General features: G+C 26.3%; 3 protein-coding genes across 4 annotated transcripts in view; 1 reads left to right on the top strand and 2 right to left on the bottom strand.

Annotated features, from left to right (window-relative positions):
• The window catches only part of LOC112694478 (RNA helicase aquarius), a 19,401-nt gene extending 9,440 nt beyond the window's left edge, over positions 1 to 9,961 (bottom strand). Inside the window, exons 1-9 of one of the 2 annotated variants that reach the window (XM_025569945.1) lie at positions 9,637 to 9,961; positions 9,469 to 9,572; positions 7,858 to 8,014; positions 7,587 to 7,787; positions 6,959 to 7,136; positions 6,696 to 6,874; positions 6,522 to 6,635; positions 5,111 to 5,214; positions 4,324 to 4,435 (exon numbers count right to left, since the gene is read on the bottom strand). In XM_025569945.1, coding sequence (XP_025425730.1) covers positions 4,324 to 4,435; positions 5,111 to 5,214; positions 6,522 to 6,635; positions 6,696 to 6,874; positions 6,959 to 7,136; positions 7,587 to 7,787; positions 7,858 to 8,014; positions 9,469 to 9,572; positions 9,637 to 9,714 — 1,227 coding nt within the window. In that variant the 5' untranslated portion in view covers positions 9,715 to 9,961. The remainder of the gene's footprint in view (positions 1 to 4,323; positions 4,436 to 5,110; positions 5,215 to 6,521; positions 6,636 to 6,695; positions 6,875 to 6,958; positions 7,137 to 7,586; positions 7,788 to 7,857; positions 8,015 to 9,468; positions 9,573 to 9,636) is intronic. The other variant, XM_025569944.1, reaches the window with a different exon arrangement.
• A 155-nt stretch (positions 9,962 to 10,116) lies between these two features.
• On the top strand, positions 10,117 to 13,561 carry LOC112694477 (heat shock 70 kDa protein 14-like). Its single transcript, XM_025569943.1, has 10 exons — positions 10,117 to 10,330; positions 11,539 to 11,622; positions 11,704 to 11,941; positions 12,008 to 12,209; positions 12,267 to 12,428; positions 12,513 to 12,771; positions 12,837 to 13,058; positions 13,118 to 13,249; positions 13,310 to 13,365; positions 13,440 to 13,561. Exons 1-10 carry the CDS (start codon positions 10,265 to 10,267, stop codon positions 13,513 to 13,515), a joined length of 1,497 nt encoding a protein of 498 aa, XP_025425728.1. The 5' UTR covers positions 10,117 to 10,264; the 3' UTR covers positions 13,516 to 13,561.
• A 4,517-nt stretch (positions 13,562 to 18,078) lies between these two features.
• LOC112694560 (guanine nucleotide-binding protein subunit beta-like protein 1) lies at positions 18,079 to 19,878 on the bottom strand. Its single transcript, XM_025570069.1, has 3 exons — positions 19,666 to 19,878; positions 18,265 to 18,885; positions 18,079 to 18,170 (listed from the first exon to the last, which is right to left on the bottom strand). Exons 1-3 carry the CDS (start codon positions 19,804 to 19,806, stop codon positions 18,168 to 18,170), a joined length of 765 nt encoding a protein of 254 aa, XP_025425854.1. The 5' UTR covers positions 19,807 to 19,878; the 3' UTR covers positions 18,079 to 18,167.
• Between the last annotated feature and the right edge of the window lie 540 nt (positions 19,879 to 20,418).

Raw genomic sequence — 20,418 nt, 5'->3', positions numbered from 1 at the left:
AGAAAGTAGTAATTTGTAGCAAATATAAAGGGCAGGATAAGCGTTAGTATACAAATTGTATTTCACCAAAGAAATTAAAAATGCGAACCACACAATACATTCCACAAGCTGTAGTATGAGGACATTTTTCTTCATTTCTTTTATTTGAGTGCTCTTAAAATAAAAACTAAAATGAAAAATGTTATTTAATAATGAATAATTGAGTTTACCATCAGATTCATCTCCTAAGTTATAATTATCAGTGCAGTCATAATTTTCACAAAATATGATCTTTTTGAATTCAGTTCATTTAGAAGTTTATAAATTCTTTTCTTAATGCGTCATATGTAATATCTGGGATAAAATGTGAAATTTCATCATACATGTTTGATAAAACTGTAGTGGGTAGGAGTACATCTATTTCAAAATTGTTTGGGTCGAGGCATGACAAATTTTCACAAAGTTGACCGTGCGTTGAAAATCTAGAAGAAATACTTTGTATTATTGTATCAAAAATTAAATTGACATTGACTTCAAATGCACGCAGACTGTCATCTAGTGGATTCATAAGAAAGTTGCCTGGTTCTTTTTCTTTTTCGAGTTTATAGAAAACCATCACTAATTTCTACTTCACTCTTTTCAACTTCTAATTTATTATTCGCCCATTTAATAAAATTGTCTGCTGCTTTCTTGGTGCTTGAAAAGTCACGTACCACTATAATTTTCAGTTCATTAAGTGTTGCCTGAACCATTTGATAAGATATCATATTTACTCCATATCCTTGTAAATACTTAGACAGTAGAGTAGTTTTTTGAAAAATGCGTAAATAAATTTGAGCTGTCAGCTGTTATAGAATGACTATTTTTAATTTCAATAAATATATAAGTAGTTAAAAGTTCCACGAATAAACCAGCTTCTGGACGGTTAAAATGACCAAAAACTTTGATTAAAGTACAATCTTTAGACACCATCTTGTCTTTCCTATACAGCATATTCGTTCATTTTTTTCCTTAGTAATCCACACATCCATATGCGTATGCGATTCTTTAATAAAAGCTGCACATCCATTAAATGTTTCAAATGAACTGATGGATTCAAGAATTGTATTCATTACATCAGCAATTACCAAGTTCAGTATATGAGCATAGCACCATTATATGAATTTGTTTTTGTGCCATATTACTTAGCTGAGGAGAAAATCCACGATACTTCCCCTGCATATTTTCTACTCCATCTGTAGCATTACCAACAAATTTTTTGAGACCCAAATTCATACTATTGAAGACTTTCAAAACTAATTTAACTAATTCAGTTCCTTTACTAAAGGTATATTTGATGATACCGACTAATCTTTCGTGAATAGCAGTACCACTGACGTAGCGAATAATTACCGAACATTGATCAGTTACTGAAATATTTTGAGTCGTGTCAATAATAATAATTCATAATTTTTATTATATTTACTCATCCTAATTTAATTATAAAAAAAAATTAATGGTATCGAGGGGGTCACCGACATAATATAGGGCGAGGGCCCACAGGAAAAATCCCATTTTCCCCATGGGCCTATCCACCCCCGAATAGAGAGATAATGTAATCGCAGTCATGGTTATTTCACAGACTAAATTAAAATAATTATTTATAGCCTATGGGTCTTTTTTGGACATTTTATTGTAGACTTGTTATAACTGTAGTAAACCCAATGCTTAGCATGATTTAATAATTTGATACAAATTACTATAAGTATTAATATAATAATTCGAGCTGCAAACGGTTGAAATCGTTAATCATGCACGTAAGTATTTTTTTAAATTACATTACACTACCTAATTAGCTGGTACATCGTATTACACATTAACTCCTATGTTTAATTTTAAAAATTATTAAATAAATGTAATTTTTAGTGTTTAAAAATTGTTAATTCAAGAACAGAACACAACGATTGAGATATACACTTTTAATTACATTTATTTGGATTTATATATAATTAATACAGTCAAGTAGTAGAAGTTCCAGACAATAATAAAATCTGAATTGTAAACTTTTGTAATAGTTATAGGTGTATTGTTTGTATTATCACATCGATTGGCCTACTTTAATTAAAGTATTTAATGAGGGATTTTTTTTTTTTTTTTTTAAGCAACTTATAACCAGACGAATTAAATTATTGCACTTCGAATTTATGCACATAATAATGAGTTAATTTATTATATAGTCACGTAGTTAAATTTTTTTAATATTTAATTTATAGAGTTTGAAAATTAAAGTAACTTAGACAGAATAGTGTAATTTTACATTCGATAAAAAACGATTCTGAGCGGACGAGGGAAACTTTTTTATTTAATTTTATTCGTTTCTATGGTGAAATAAAGTGTTTTAAGAATAGCTTAAGAACGATTTATATAAATAGGTAATTTATATAATTATAATTATAATTTATAATTAGGAAATATCATAAAAATGAAAAAAAATATATAAAATAAAAGAAAAAGCTCAAAAGTCGCTCAAACGTTTTGAAAATTTTACTATGTCTAGGTAAGGATAATATAAGTAAACAATCAAAATTTCAAGTTTTTACGAATGTTTTTAACCGAATAATAACAAAAAAAACTCCCAAAATTAAAATGTCTACAAATAACTCAAAAATGGCTAACATTTTCCAAACTTTAAACCGTAAGAAACAAAATCCAAAATACAACAAAAAAGATCTCTTGTTATTTTTCATTTGGAGCAAAATATCTGGTAGAAAACGTCGTCCATAATTATTTAATATTATAAAATCGAGAAAACGTACGTTTTTCTCCTTTAACCGCTTTTATTCGAGTACCGTTTCGAAAATCGAAAAATGACCTCTCTAACGTACCAGCTCAAGAACATTACCTTTCAGAAAAGATGCTACACTTGATACTTTTGAGCAAGTTTAGAGGGAGAAAAAGTGTTTACAGAATAAAAAAGAATCATGTCATTGTGAAACCATTACATTCCTCGCTCCATTCAGAATCTAAAATATGTTGTATAAATATTATATGAATATTATATGAAGTTTATATAATGTTATGTAAAATTATATAAGTGTTATATAAATAATGTAATATAAAATAGTATAAGTATTAAAAAGGCGAGATACATTAGCCAAATAATGCAGGATACAGGAGTCACTTCCTACAGGGAACTTAAGAATATGGCGAATGATAGAGAAAAATGGAGAAACCATTTATTGTAAAACATTTGTTAAAAATCAATCTTTGGATTGAAAAACAAAAAAAAAAGTATTAAAAAGATGTTATGCGAAATACATCCAGGGCAAAGGTGAAAACAACAAGTAGTTTTTCACCTCTTAACATGATAATGCTAAATCATTACATTATCAGTAAAAGTAATATTGGAATTACACCACTTTGACCGATATAAATACAGGTAGAGCATTTGGCATTAATCAGAAATAGATAGGTAGTTCTGATAGACAGTGTTAGACTGGTCATTAACTTTTTAAATAATTTATTACTTGTCGTGGATATTGTTACAGCCACATCGCCACGAGTACATAATTCTTTACCCATAATAAACTAACCTTTATTTTTGTTTAAACTGTGTATTATTTTTCTTGTGGTAAATTATTAAAAATAGTAATTTTTACAAGTATTAAAATACAAGTTAATTTAATTATTCAAATTACCTAACTCTCTCACCATTATGTTTTAAGATAACAACGAACATGCGGCGTCGTTAAATAATTAATGTAGTACCAATCGTAGTGTCCTGCACAACGATCACTACATAACTATACAGCATACGCTATAATTACTTGGGTAGGTTATTAGCACGATTCATGTTGGTGATCCATAAATAACTCGACACAATGACCGAGACGTAGAGAACTTGATCAGGCCCTGGGCTCCTGGGCTACAGCCCCAGCTACCCCCCATCTCTTCGGGCTTGCATAGAATATACTTATTTATAATCTGCCCCTCCCGTTATGGTAGGCTGGATCCGTGCCTGGTGCGGACTCCCATTACAATACGTTTGTACAAATTTAACGCCACTACACCGCCACCGCGGCAGTGTGTGGGGACCTTTACATGGAGATCGTTTGGGTAATATGGGTAATATATAATACTATAACTGTTTGAAGATAATAAATACATTTTAATTTTAAAATAGTCACTTAGAATTTTTACCTAAAAGAAAATTAAATTTATATATTTTTTTTTAAGGTCTGAAATAAAAGTTTTTAAGTTTGGAGCCCTCGCACAATCTTAAATACTTACTGAAGGAAAGGTTATCTATTTTTTAAAACTTTTTTTTACTCTAATAATAATATTAAATGTAATTTAAGTACATACCAGTAGAGAAAGTAAAAATTCAGAATCATAACGATACCAATTTTCAGTCATACGTTTTTCTTGGTCAGGAATTAAATTTAGTTCCATAGCAATATTTTGAAGTTCTTGATTACTAAAATTTAATTAATTAATTACATAATTTATCATGATAGAAATTATAAATTCCTTTAAGAAAATAAAATAATGTGTAATGTTATTTTTTCTAAAAAAAAAAAATCATAAAAAATAATAAAATAAATTTAAATGAACTTATTTTTTTTTTATTTTGGTTTTAAAAATTACCAATTAATAATAACTATTCAAATTTCAATAATTGTATATAATTAAAATAAACAATCATAATAAAAGCACTTGTAATAAAAATTATACATCGATTACACATATATAAATTAAATATAAAATATCAAATGATACAACTAAAATTCAGGATTATGGTAAACAAAAATAATTAAATTAATACAAATGGAATTTATATACTGAATACATAAATAAAATAATTTATCTCATAATAGATTTGTAAACACTATTTGAATTTCAGTCACTATTTTGAAGAATTACTTAGAAGAGTCAGGAAAAGTTCAGCAAAATAAAAATATATTATGATGTACTAAAAATGTACATTTATTGTACATTTAATGAAATTTTTATTATTATGGTATAGAATCTACACTATTGATTATAGATAGATATGAAAAAAGTATTGCTACTAGTTTAAATCTTATTCATAAATATATTTACAATAATATTAAATTATTGAAAACTATAACTAAATTTTAAAATAATTTACCTTAGATTTTTAAAATGTTTAATAAGAGAATCATATTTATCAACAGCATTAATATTAGATAATGAGAAATCTTTCAGCTTGGTGAATTTTCCAAATAATGTTGCCTGAAAGAAAGAAATTTACATAAATAAATAAAATACTAAAATTATTTTATTCAACCAACTAATGAAGTAGTTTTTCTGGGGAGTCTTAGCTGAGCTGGATTAAACAATTTTGCCTAAACACAGTCACTAGTTCGAAATCAGTAATTTATCCCCGTATAATAAATTAAAAAAACCCATTTAACTAAATTTCATAAACTTAGTCTAGCTTTAAGTAAAAATGTACTCTCAATAAAACAGCAATATTTTATTTCACAAATGCACTTTAATAATATCCAACAATAAATATTAACATAATTTTATCCAAATTCAAGTAAGTTCTTTATTGACCTTCTATATAAAGTCATGGATAATAAGTGTATTAAATTGAATGTACTAAAAAGATAAGGAAATTCACATTTTAAATAATACCTTTTGAATTTTATGCTTAGTTATAGATTTTTATAAGAATTTATCAAAACTATGTGTGTTAAATTTGAGTGGAAATATAAATATTAAAATTGTAGTGAAAAACAGTAGTTAAGTGAGAATTAGTCTTAGAAAATATAGTATATTTCATTAAATGGTTCATATTGTTATATTGTCATATTTTTCATATTGTTCGCTCTATGATGAATTAAAGCGTTTAAAAAAATTGTTTTAATGGTCAGTATAATTTATTTATTATTTAAGAAAATACTTTATACCAGATAAAAATTTTGAAAATATAGTCGATATATATTTCAAACCATTAAATTTTTGTTCATAAAAAAAAATAAACATCATTGTAAAATCAATATATTTCTGGTTTAATTTAAAATGTAGCAAACAAAATATACTATTCACTGGTTATAAGAATCAACCACTTATGATGATCAGAAATTCCAGGAATAGAACAAATTGCCATTATCAGTGCTTTTAATTTAATGCAATTAATACACTTAGAAGAACTGCAGAAGAGCACTACATAGTTATAGACTAATTTGTTACATTGAGCAACTCAGAGCACATCATGTCTGTCTCTAAACAAAAAAACATGTGCATATAACTGACTTTTTTTGAAAAAACCTAAGTTTTGAATTATATATATATATATATATATATATACTATTTTGAAATATTATATAGTCTCTTTAATTCTATATATAAAATAAAATGTTTAAAAAAATTATTTTTATGTTATTTTCTGTTTTTTCAAATTGCTGTTAAGTGATTTCCGGTTATAGTGATCAAAATACCCTTAGACGAATGTGATCACTATAAGTGGCAACCACTGTATATTTGAAAGTTGAAACTAACTTTTTTTTTTAAATTTTAAAATTAGTTTGTACCTGCAATGATGTCATTTTATCATAATGTGCTTGCATCACTTCATTTTCTTTTAATGGATCACCAGTTGCTTGACAGATTTCAAAGTGAAAATAAAATTTTAATATATCTAATAACTAATGAAAATAATACATACAATTAATACAATTTAAATTAAGCTAAACTCATAGACAAACCTGTTTAAAAAGGTGTCCTTCATCACGTTTACTTAATGATGCTAAATAACATCGATCTATCAAATGTATGTCATCTAAGACAACATGAAAAAATCTTCTAGTAGGCAAAGATGTTTCTAAATCAATAAGTAATTCCAAAAATCTCTCGCAATAATTTAAATGATTGACACATAAATCACCTAAAAATTAAAATTATATTATTATATATATATAATACATATGTATGGTTTTCATATTAAACTAATATCAATTAAAATGTATACCTTCTACTGATATTCCTTCTAAAATATTAATGAATTTAATACATAATTTATGTAAAAATGTTCTTTCAAGATCTGCCTTTAACTTATTTTTTACAAGTAAATCTTTATCCTTTTTTTGTAATCGATTCCATAACTTTTGCCATTTTGGTACTTGACGCAATTCTAATATTCTTCGTCTCTAAAATAAAAATTAATCAAATAAATATAATAAAAATTACCAATTTTAATAAAAATATTAATATAAAGTATTGGAAATTAAATATATAACACACATTTTAAAATGTAAACATTTTAGATAAAATTATTCATAAATTGAAAAAACTATATTGATCAGAAAAAAAGGTATTCTTATCATCCCAATTTTTAAATTATTGTTGAATTAGAAAATTATGTCTCTATAATAATGTTTTAGTGAAAAAGAGCAAATTTAGAGCCATTTCTTAAATAAAAGATAAAAATTGTTAGTTAACTATTGAGCTAAAAGTAATTTAATCCAATTTTTTTACTAAAATAAACACTATAGAAAAATATGTCTAAAAATCTTCAGTACGATATAAAAACAGTAAATACTGATGTAAAGAAAATAATAAAACTCAGCATAATATATCTACACATAAAAAATACTCACTTCCTGCAAACTACACCATATTGATATAGATACAAGTTTCTTCATTTTGTTTCTCACTAAATCTGTTTCCATACATTGAAAACAATGATTTAAGAAAACAACCAGGGCTATCTGTTCCTTAATATTTTTACCATCAGAAAGACTGGCATATAATACTTGATCAATAAAACCATCAAATTCATCAGGATGGTTTTTTAAAGCCTAAAATTAAAATTTAATATTTAAATAATTTAATTATTTTAAATTGTAAAATAAGTAAATAATTCTATACCTGCCAAGGAGCTACTCTTTCACGAAATTTTTCATTTAACATTATAACAATAGACATTGTATGTGCAAATGTAGCATTTGAAGACACATAATTAGGCCACAAATAGTTTTCTAAATACTGGCTAAATTCTAATATCATAATACGTCTGACCGAAAAACTAAATCACACAAATATTGACATTAGTATTTATAATTCTCAATATATTATCCAAATAGGATTAATACATTTTAAAAGTTTTAAAATAATTAAAAATTAGGATGAACAGTAATATAATAATATATTAAAAAAAAAAAAAAGAAGATTTAGTACAAAATTTGAGAATTTAATCCATCAATTAAGTAAAACCTTGATAAGACGGAACCCCTTGGAACCATGACATTTTTCCGTGTCAACAGGGATTCCGTCTTCACGGGGTTAGTTAATTATATGTAATTTGAAACGGGACTAAAAAGAATGTTCTGTTATAACGGGGTTTTTGTCTTATCGAAGTTCCATCTAATCGAGGTTTTACTGTATTATCCTAAGGGAAAATAAATTGATTTACTTTCCTCATAATTAAAGATAAATTTTACAAAATTAAAAATAATTACTCAACAGAGTTTTCAACAATAAAAATATAATTATGTACAAAAAATGTTCTTAGGGAAATATGACATTTAAATATCCTTCCAATATAACAATACAATTTAAAAAAAACAGTTAATTTGTTAATGGTTCCTAAATTATAACTAAATAATTATAACTCATAATTAATAACTCATCTAAAAATTAAGATCTTTAAAAAGTAAGAAATAGAAAATGTGTCAATTTTCTAATATTTTTTGTTTTGTGTAAATTAACCAAAAGTGTACAATTCAAGATAATAATTTAGTAAAAACTGTAAAATTATAGAGTATATAACTATATTCAATATACAAGTTGAATATTATGCCTTTTTAAAAGTTAGTTAATACAGTATAAATTATATGAAATTTACTATTTATTTAAACTGAATTATTTTATCATCCATAAATAAAGAAATTGTTTAACAAATTTAAATTCTAACCTAACATTTTTTTTTTTTAAATACATAAATTAAAATGAAATATGTATGAAATTATGAGGTAAAAATACCTTAATTTAACTATTATATTTCACAGTTAAATATTTGAAAAAATAATTAAATTTATTTATTTATATATATATATATATATAGTTAAATTATAAATAAATGATTATATTATTATATTAATTATTTATATTTATCATTAGATACAATCAAGAACGATATGATATGGGCCGTTGGTGTATGCACAGGGAATGTAGAAAATGGAGACGATTTAAGGTTTAGGATAAGGTTGACCGACCCCAAATAGTTAGGTGAAAGGCGAAGGAGGAGAAGAAGAAAATTAATTATTTTTGAATAAGTGATTTAGGAAAAACATTTTAAATTATCCAAACAAATAAATAAGTAGTTATTAACCTACAAATATATCTTTATTGACAATACACTTGAAGAAAAAACTGGTAAAGCCAAATTGCAATATTTATAGTATGTGTTCTTTAAATAAATATTTATTTAAATTGATATTCTAAAGACTATCTGTTTGTAATTTTAACATGAAAACTTACTTTGACTTATAGATTTCTTCATTGTAAATATTTTCAACTACTTGTGGATTATAAGGTAAGTATTCATTGGGATTTACATTGGGAGCCCAATACTTTGATGCTAACTACAATTTAAATTTTGGATTTTATTATAAATTTAAAACATTTTTATTATTATATAATATATACCTGTGTTATACGATCAGCATTGATCTGATCTATAGTTGGTGCAACATTTAATACAACTGGTTGTTTAGAATCAGTCATTGTGTTTGTTGCTTTGATTTATATTATCCGTCGGAGGTAAATTATAAAAAAAGGTGACTACTTTTTTTTTTAGTTTAACCAAACGTTGATAAACTAAATCTCATCATTATGTAAAAAGAAAAATTATTACAATTCTTTTGAAATGGAAATAAATAAAAATAAACAAAACCCGGTAGATTTTGAAACGCACCAAAACGTTAAAGAAATGAAAACTTTTTATTTATTTATGTTGTGTTAGGTATAAGAATAAGAGTGGGATTCATTATACAGAATGCATAATCTAAAAGAAAAAATGTTTATATACTTTAATTTTTTTATTTGTATCAAAACACTCTGTATACATATAATTCATAATAATAATATTGTGGTTATCAGTTTTAGGTTATGTTATATTAATTTGAAAATAATATAACGTGATTTAAAAAATGTTCTGGAATCTAGATTTTCATTATACATAGTTATGAAGATTAGTTTTAAATATTAAAAAAAATCTAATTACTTTTTCACTGTCGCGTTTAGAATATTTTCGTTTTCTAACTAAATTATAGGAATGTCGCGTTCAATTGTATTTGGGATACATGTTGGAAACTCAACTGCGTCAATAGCAATATTCAAAGTAAATATTCATGTGATTATAAATATATAAAAAAAAAAATTTACTAAATGTGGACTCACGATTTTAGTATTTTCTCAAAACACTAGTAAAAAATAATTGCTTACATTAATCCATTCGTTTTTTAATAAAATATATTAATTTTTAAAATTTATATCGAAGAATTGGGTTTACATGATATTTTGTAACATTGTAAATGTTATTTGTTACAAATAATACATTATGTATAATGACTATTTTATGTTAAAAATAAAATTTATTTAACTGAATATTTTAAGAACATTGCTTTCATGAAAAAGACAATAGAATGGTTCACATTATAAATTTAAATTATAATTTGTAACTACTACTTATCTATTGTTTTAGTTTTTTTCAAAGTTAAAATATTATTAAAGTAAGTAGTTGAAATCCAGTATTAATACACTAGTTTTCATAATTTCTTAGAATTTTTATGTTTGAGATGAGATTTTAAAATGTGCAAGTTTAGATCTTTAACTCTTTAAACAGTCATTTTTTAAAGATACCTATTTGGCAGATGGTATCAGTATAATCTTGCTACTTCTATTCAAAATTCTGTATTTACCAATTTCTGGACATACATTCATATCCATTTCTATTTAAATTGTTAACAATGTTAAATCTTACTACCTACTTTACCTATTAGTAAAATGTATGGTTTTTAAAATAAACATCTAAAAATATGTTATCCTATAAGAAAGTTAACTTATGTTTAGGTAATTTATATGTTGATAGGTGCTGAAAGTAATTTATACAAAATGTTTTGTATTTATTGTTAATCAACAAAAAAATTACTTCTTTGAAATTGAGTAAAAATTAATTACCTGTTAGGAATATTTTTTAGTTATATTTTCTTGAAAAAATTAGTATGCAAAATTATAGAATATTGTTTATACAAACATTATATAGAATCTTATTAACTAAATAATAAAATATACAAAATGAAGATATTATGAGTAAGTTAAATGAATTTAATATTGTGTTTAGTTCTTCATTGCCTTTTTCATATAGAAATATTGATTAGGTAATGTTTTTTTTGTAGTTTATTAATTTGTAATTAGTCATAAAAAAAAAAATCATTGGTTGATAATTTCTACAATTTACCGATTATAATTTTACTTCATCTATTGTAAATTATATTGATATTTTATATCAAATTCATTTTTATAAACACTTATTAATGAATCTTATAGGAAGAAGGTAAGGTTGATGTTCTTGCTAATGAAGCTGGAGATAGAATAACCCCTGCGATTGTATCTATAACTGATGAAGAAACAGTAAGTTTTGTTTTTTTGATAGTAAATTTTAATTTTATTTACAGTAAATATCCATAAATCTGATCTCATGTATATTTTTAGGTGGTTGGAAATGCTGCTAAAACAGGTTTTATATCTAAACAAGCAAATACCATTACTTTTAACAATCGTTTGATGAATCTTTCATTAGAAGATAATGAAAAATGTTCATTAATAGAAAATAATAAAGTCAAAACTATTGAAGAAAGAGGTCATCTTGCTTATGAATTACCTTTGGAGAATAAAAAAAAAATTTATACTCCTCAGTTTATTGAATCTAATATTTATAAAACATTATATGGTAACTATATTTGTATTTTATTTATTTATTTTTGAATAATATTAATTTAATTAATTTATACTATAGGTATTGCTAAAAGAGCCACTCATAGTGAAGATACAAAATGTTCCTGTGTGGTTACGGTACCAGAATTTTTTGATGATCCTAGCAGAGAATCAGTTCGAAACGCAGCAATTCAAGCTGGATGGAATGTTCTTCAAGTTGTTAATGCTCCTAGTGTAACTCCTTTTACCTATGGAATTAATGTTTCAGAACCTTTAAATGATATGTATGTTATAAAATACCACCTATAAAGGTATTTATTAATATTGTTTATTTGATTTAGGTATATTTTAGTATATAGGCTTGGTGGTATTAGTTGTGATGCAACAATTTTATATGTAGATTCTGGATTAGTATCAATTGTAGCATCTGAACATACTAAAGCTATTGGAGGATATAAATTAATAGAATCTTTAAAAGCTCATTTAATTGAAGAAGTAAAAAGGTAAGCTCTTATAATATATATTTGTGGTATTCATATTATAAGTATAATCATAGGATATATTATTATTACAATTTAATTTTTAAGAAAACATCGGTCAAATCCCTCAGAAAATGCAAGAGCTTCTGCAAAGTTACAAAGAGCTACTGAAGATGCAGTTCATTTATTATCAACATTAAAAACTGCAAACATATTTATTGAATCATTAACTGATGGAGTAGATTTTGCTGCCTCGGTTTCTCGAGCAAGATTTGAGTCATTAATTGCACATTTATTGGCCAATTTTTCTTTGCCAATTGAAGTGGTTTTAAAGAAAGCCAATCTTGAAAACTCTAATATTAAAAAAGTATTGTTTATTTTAGGGTACAATTTTTAATAAGTAAAAATGATAAAATATTGCACCTGATGTAGGTTATACTTTGTGGAGGTCCACTCAAAATTCCAAAATTGAAATCTTACATTGGAAACTTATTTCCACATGCAGATATACCTAATGGCATCAGTCCTGATGAAGTACTGGCTTATGGAGCTGCCGTGCAAGCTGGTTTTTTGACAAAATATTGGAATACAGATAATGATTTACCGGAACCTACAACAGAAGTTCATACTCTAAAAGAAACCGTAGAAGTTGATGTTGGTATATTTCTCTACAATTTTTTCTCCAACTTATTAAATATTTTTTTTTTTTTTAGTGCTGTGGTGAAACTTTAAAATTTGATCAGAATGAAATATTGCCTAGCACAAAAAGTGTTAAAACTAATGTTACTGTTGAAAATGTCACTCTTTCAGCCATATCTGGCAGTGATAAGCACATTAAATCTGAAGTAATTTTTTTTATTTATAGGTTTGTTTTTATTTTATTTTTAATTGAATTTATTATTTAGGCTCAAGTAAACTTGAAATCAAAAGGTGAAATTACTTTTACACTAACTGCTAGTATGTAAGTATTACATTAAAGAAAAAATTATAAAAAATCATTTAGTTTTATTAAAATGCAATTTTTGTTAACTTTAGAGATCAGTCAATACATGTTGAAGCAAAAAGTGTTGAACCTGAGCTTAAATCTACTGCTATATTTGTAACTGTATAATTGTGTCTTTAAAATACTAAAATGAAATTATTTTATTTTCATATAATTTGTTTTTCAGTTTATTATAACATCACTACAAGTCATTTAGTTGATAAAAATGTATCAAATTAATTTTCTTCTATCATGTTTTACAATGAGTAATAATGTTTTAATTTAACTACTTTAATTCAGACTATAGTTAATTTAATGATTCAATTGAATTATGTGCAAGTATAAAATTAAATAAAATAAATTTTGAGAAACCCATTAGTTCAGTATTTAAGTTTGTTGTGTACAATATAAGCTTAATAAATTAAAATAAATGAGCATTTCTGCAATAGTTAAATAGAGGTAATTGTTGGATTAACTTGCTCACTTGTTTGCTCAAAAGTGGCTTAGTAGTTTTACGTAAAGACTTCTCAATATGAATTTATTAAATGGTAAAAAGTTAAGATTATTCCGTTATAAATAATTTAAATAAACTAGTTAGTACTAAATATAATATAAATTCTTGATATTTTGATATTTTAATTTCATTAATAAATACTAAATACTATCAGAAACATTTAGAAAAGAAAGCAGATTCTATAAATAAATAGGATTTAATTAATTTTTGGTAAGTATTGGATCCTAGAAAATACTTTCCTGTCTGAAAACACTTTTCAAAAATTATAGAATGAAAATGACTAATTTTTATTGTGTATTTTTGTAATATTTAAAAAGTAACCTAGATTATTTGTAGCCATTTTCAGTAAGATCATAAATTAATTATTATATTTAAAATAACTGCTAGAAATTCATATTATAACTTAAAATATTAAAATTAATATGATTTTTAATCTACTTTCTATATAAAACAGATTTCAAATTTAACACTTTTTTAAAAAAAAAAAAAAAAGAAATTATTATAACAATTTAATTATCTAATTATATTTACTTGGATATTTAATTTTTTTTTAACATTTTTGTGTATTTTGACATTTGAGCTTGAATAATTATTTGAAAAATATTCATTATTTATGGTAATTAATAGATTATTTAGTAATAAGTGTCAATTTGTTAAATTATTGTTAATTCATTTTTTTTTCATCCCGTAAAGCATGACTGCTTTTAAGGAAATTATATCTTTATTTTGAAAATATTTTTTAAACTCCATGACATATAATGTGAAGGAGTAATCATAAGGACAATTATTTTATTTTTAAGGAACATATAAAAATACAATTGTCTCTATGATTAAAATAAAGTAAAAAAAGAATGAAAGAAAAATAGATAAAATTAAGGATACCTACTTACAAAATACATACTTACATACACAAAGATAGAATATATACAAACATATATACATAAATATAAATAATAAATATGTGTTACAATAAAAAGCTCTCAGAAAGAAAAAGTTAACAATGGCTTTAATCAAGGATGGATTGGAGGATTGGAAAATATAAGGTAGAGAAAAAGGAACTTGTTGGTAAGACAATAGAAAGAAGACACCGGCTATAGAGGAGACCGGGGTAGTTAAACAAGAGATAAGAGACTTTGCATAAAATAAGGTCCACATGACGAGTACAATAAGGAGAATCATTCAAGGATAAATAAAAGGAGTGAGCCGGGAGGCGAGTATAGGAAACTATGATTTTGCGCGAAATAGGAATATTGTGAAACCAGGGAAAAGATAAAATGGAAGAACAAACTAGATGAAAGTATGAGGCAAATTTCGGGGCTAGGTTAACCCATCATCTATTCAAAGGCTTTAAGAGCTGGTGAAAAATCAGAATAAGGAATTTTAATAGGCGAAGAGATAAAATTGGAGCATGAAGTGGCAAGATCGGCCATTTCATTAACTAAGATACCGGCATGACCGAGGACCCATAGAAAAAAATGATTAAAGCTATCACTGATGAGTATTAATAAGATTGTGCGAATTAGAAAGACGAGATGAAAGATAGCAGTTTGAAAAGGAGAGGAATTTAAGATCATTAGACAAGCTTGAGAATCGGAAAGTATGATAAAATTACGATTAGATAGAGACTTAATAGAATATAGAGCTTCTATTATCGCAAGGCATACGGTTGTAAAAGAAAAGGCAGATAAAGGAACATTATTAGAAAACTTCATAGAAACGCTAGGAATATAAAAATAATAACCAGCGGAAAGAATCGAAACAGAACCGTCAATGAAAATTAAGTAATAATTGGGATAATGAGTTTTAATAAAATCTTTAAATAAAACATTTACGGTGGATGAAGGGAAGGATCGAAAAGTTAAAATAGGGATACCCAAAAACGTAAGATAAATAAACGAAGGAACATCTAACAATAAAGCTTCAAAAGGTGTATCATAAAGAGGCAAATGGCTGGGTAAAACGTGTATAAAAGGAAAAAATAGACGAAGGGAATCCTTAATAATAGCTAATAGGGGGGTAGATTTGGCACAGAAACATCAAATACGAAAAATTGATAAATACAACGATAGAGTCATGGATAAAGGAGGAGGATAATTTGTCAATGATGGATTTACTGTCTAACCGACGAACTCGTACGTCCAAGGGAGTAATGCATAGCTCGACTTCTAAAGCTGGGGAAGGAGCGGAACGAAGTGCACCGAGAATCGAACGTAAACACATGTCTTGGTAGAAATTGAGTTTAATGCGGATGGATTTGCAGACAGTATCGAATAAAAATAAAGCCGTAATCAAGCATTGCTATAACAATACCCTTGTAAGGAGAAAGGATGGCCACCCCAGTCAGTACCACATAAAGATCGGAAAAAGTTGGCCCATTTTGAAGTGAAAGAAAGAAGATTTAGATGATGTGGACCCCAACGAAGTTTGGAATCCAAAATGAGACCTAGATAGGTAACGGAGGAAATTAATGGAATAAAGTGAGTGTCCATATGCACGGATGGAAAAAATAATGGAAGCCGCCGCCTAGTGAAGATGACGGCTTTTGATTTTTTGGGAGCTGCCGTGAAAAAACTGGTATTTAAAGCTGTAGAGACAAACAAGGGCAAAATTCAGGTCATCGATGACGAAATCAATGTCCTTATGGATCTAGAAAATTGTCGAATCATAGGCATAAATGATTGCTTGAAAGCCATTTGACAATAGAGAATGCATAACGGACAGAAAATAAATATTGAACAAGATGGGACTTAAAGCACTACCCTGAGGTAAACCGAGATAACTGACAGGCTGTAAAGATTCCCCAAAAGGAGAGTTGAAAACGAGGAACCGAAGATGGAAAATCCGAGAAACAAAATTACAAAATAAAGTTGGAATCGACAAAGCAGATAAACGACTAACTAGGGTAGGAATATGAACCGATTTATATGCGCTTTTTATATTAAGGAAAGCTGTTGCTATAAAATGCTGATTGCAAAAGGAATGGTAAATTTGATTCGAAAGAAAAGCAAGACTATCCATGGTACCGATACCTCGTCTAAAACCATACATGGAGTTGGGAAAAATGTTGTTTGTTTCTAACCACCAGTCCAAATGATTTTTTAGGATTAATTCAACAACTTTATAAAAAGCTGAAAAGAGAAAAATAGGACGGAAACCTTCACCGTTCGGTTTGGGGATTAGAAAAACCTTAGTCTTTCTAAGAAGGTGGAATAAGACTATTAACGATTTAAAATGTTTAAAAGGATTGGATAAGCGTCTTGCGATAAATATTTAAGGGATAATGGTGAGATGAGATCGGAACTGGAAGCAATGGAGGACCTATGGTTAATAGCGGATCTTAGTTCGACCAGCGTAGACACTGGAGAGTAAATGTGGTTGATTTGAAATGGGTACAATATCTACAGGGGAAGATTCGGAAAGGGATGGTACTTAACAGGGAGTGACTTTCGAGCAATAACTAGGGAACCAATCGTCATTGACAGGAAAATTATTCTTCGTTAAAGAACAATGAGAAATTTTAAAACGTTTAGCCGTTGACCAGAATAAGAAGCTGGAGACAGATGGATTAACAGAACAAAATGACTACCAGGAATGTCTTTTAGCAGACTTCAATATGGAACAAATGGAAGCACATACACTGAAAAGGACAATTATGTACACAAATAAATACTTATCTGAGTACTCGTGATATGATGACCAAATAAGAAAATTAACCAGCTGGTTAGCAAATGACTATGATTTTGTGCCAAAACAAAAAATTATCAAATATAATAAATGTAATATGGTAAAAATGTATGAACATTTATTAAATAATATTTTAATTGTACTAAATAGCATTTAATTGAAAACTGAAACTAAATAAACCAAAAAATTTAAATTTATTTTTTAAATTAAATTAAAACATTTTCTCAATCACTACATTCATATGCTATTAATACATTTTAAATACATATTTTCAAATTTGTATATAAAATATGAATTACTAATTTAAATAAAAACTCAAAGTTATTCAATATTCAATGAACAAAAAATATTTTCTAAGTCTTAGGGAATTTGAATATTAGTTATCACTTTTTTTTTGTACTTAATGTTCATAATAAATTATGTGTATAGTATTTTTTTAATAGTCTTCATCAAATTGTAAAATTTGTACGATTTGTAAATTTATTATGTTTTCTGTTATCCTTTTCATTGAAAATATCCCAGAGAGTGATTTTATTATCTTTATTGGCAACAGCAAGCATATATTTGTTAGAATTCCAAAAATTTACTGAAAATTCAGAATATACAATATTTAATACTCCAGTAGAATGAGAATCCAAAACTGCTAATAATTTCATGGATTTCCAAGAAAATAATCTTACAGTAAGATCCCAACAAGCAGCAGCTAATATTTTATCATCCGGTCTTAACCGTAAAACATTAATACCAGAATTTGTAATTTGAGTACTTTTATCCAAACTTATAGTATCATCTGTAATGCAAAATGTATATATAATATTTGAACTACCACCACAAACACCTTTGGTTATATTGTTGTCCACATCCAATGTCATCAAACATTCTAGTTCTGGAAAATGATATTGACTTACAATGTGATGTTCCTTCCACATAATAACTATATTCGCTTCATAACCACAAAATACATAATCTTCAATAGATTTGATAACCATCAAATCACCCAAACTGTCATTTTGTTGTGGATCAAAAACAGAAATTTTGTCAAAAGTTTCAATAGAATAACTATTCATAGTAGACTTTTCACCTTTGCTCAAAAACATGTTTGATTTATATAGAGATAATGTACAAAAGCCAATTATATGCGTTGATAATGTTTGTTGGAGCTCGAGTTCAAATCCATTTATTCGCCAACATTTTATTTCACCAGTCTTGTTATGTGAAATCAATTGATTTAATTTGATTAACAGTTCTAAGGTATTTATACACATTGAACCAGCCTTTTGAACATTCTTTAAACGGTTAGACTAAACAAATAAAAATTTAAGATTATATTATTAGCACAACAAATTTAAATAATTTTCTGATTAAAAAATAATTTTGTAGATTAAATAATTAAACATTATAAAACATATTTAATTAAAGTTATAGTGTACCATTAAAAACAGAGGCGGATCTAAAGGGGGGGGAGGTCAGGGGGTCAGCTGACCCACAGTTAATATTTGTTGACAAAATTGGTCTCTAGGAAATTTTTTTTCACTTTTAGACCTTGATTTGGACTCTTGGACAGTTGGCCCATCGGAGTTACTTGAAAAATGAATACCATATATATTCAAAATTTAAAATTTTTCAATTCATAATTTATATTTTAAATTATATCGTTTTAGTAGAATGTTAAGTAAATCATATTTTATTCCGTACGTTTGTTGCGCTGATAAAATTAGATTATATTTATTAATCGTAAATAAGTCATTATCTGTGGTATCACTAATTCTAAAATGTAATATAAATATACTTATACACTTTTATGAGCATATTGTGTTTTTTTTTACAAGGTATTAATTTCTAATTCAGTTTCATCTCAAATGAATGGCCTCTTGAAATAGCTTGACCCACAGTTCCCCGACTCTGGATCCGCCCCTGATTGAAAATACACATTAATAAAATATTCCATTAAGTAAATGATTCGAAAATTTAAATAACAAAATATTCAAACTATGTATATTAAAATTATAATAACAATAGTTTTGTGTGAATTTAATAAACTATTAAAATTATATTTTATACAGTCTTGAATGATAAATTACCTCAAGATTCCAAATGAGTATTTCTCCACTTTGAGTGCCTGCATAAAGGATATGATCATCTAAATTAAATTTCATACAATTTGGAACATAATTTTCACATTTCAGTGTAAAAATGGGTGATGGCAGTACATTATTTCGCATTTTTATTATTTGGTAAAATAAATTAAAGTGAATCAATAATATTTTGTATTTTTAAATAACCGAATTTCAGTTTTAATTAAGAATTATTCATTAACATAACAGAAAAAAATAATCATTCATATAATCTGTACTATATTATATCAGATTGAATAAAATATATCACAGAGTATATAAAATAATTTCATATACTCTGTGATAATATTTTATCATACGTTAACAATATTTGATTAGAAAAACCAGTTGATTTTGTATCACTGACTAAGATAATATATTATAGTATATATGTATTCCGGGGCGGATGGCCTAATAGGAATTCGGGACTTTTTCCGATGGACTAAACTAATCCGTAGACTTGGTCTTTACTTAACATCATCCTAACAGTGACCGTGAGCCAATCTATTTACTATTTTCCCAAGCTGAAATGTTTTCCCAATCCGCCCCAGTATGTATATTAAATAAAATTATCTTAGTCCGTGATTGATATACAGAACTGCCCTATTGTATAAAAATATCAATACAAATCGCCCATCACTAACCTATCCTAGTCATTAAAAGTATATTGCTAATATCTAAGTAGTAAATTGGTACCCAGAGTTGCATACGGGCTTAGGT

The sequence above is a fragment of the Sipha flava genome, unplaced genomic scaffold, assembly GCF_003268045.1.
Source record: "Sipha flava isolate LNK unplaced genomic scaffold, YSA_version1 130_pilon_pilon, whole genome shotgun sequence".
Lineage (NCBI taxonomy): Eukaryota > Metazoa > Arthropoda > Insecta > Hemiptera > Aphididae > Sipha > Sipha flava.
This window is presented reverse-complemented; position numbering and strand designations above follow the sequence as displayed.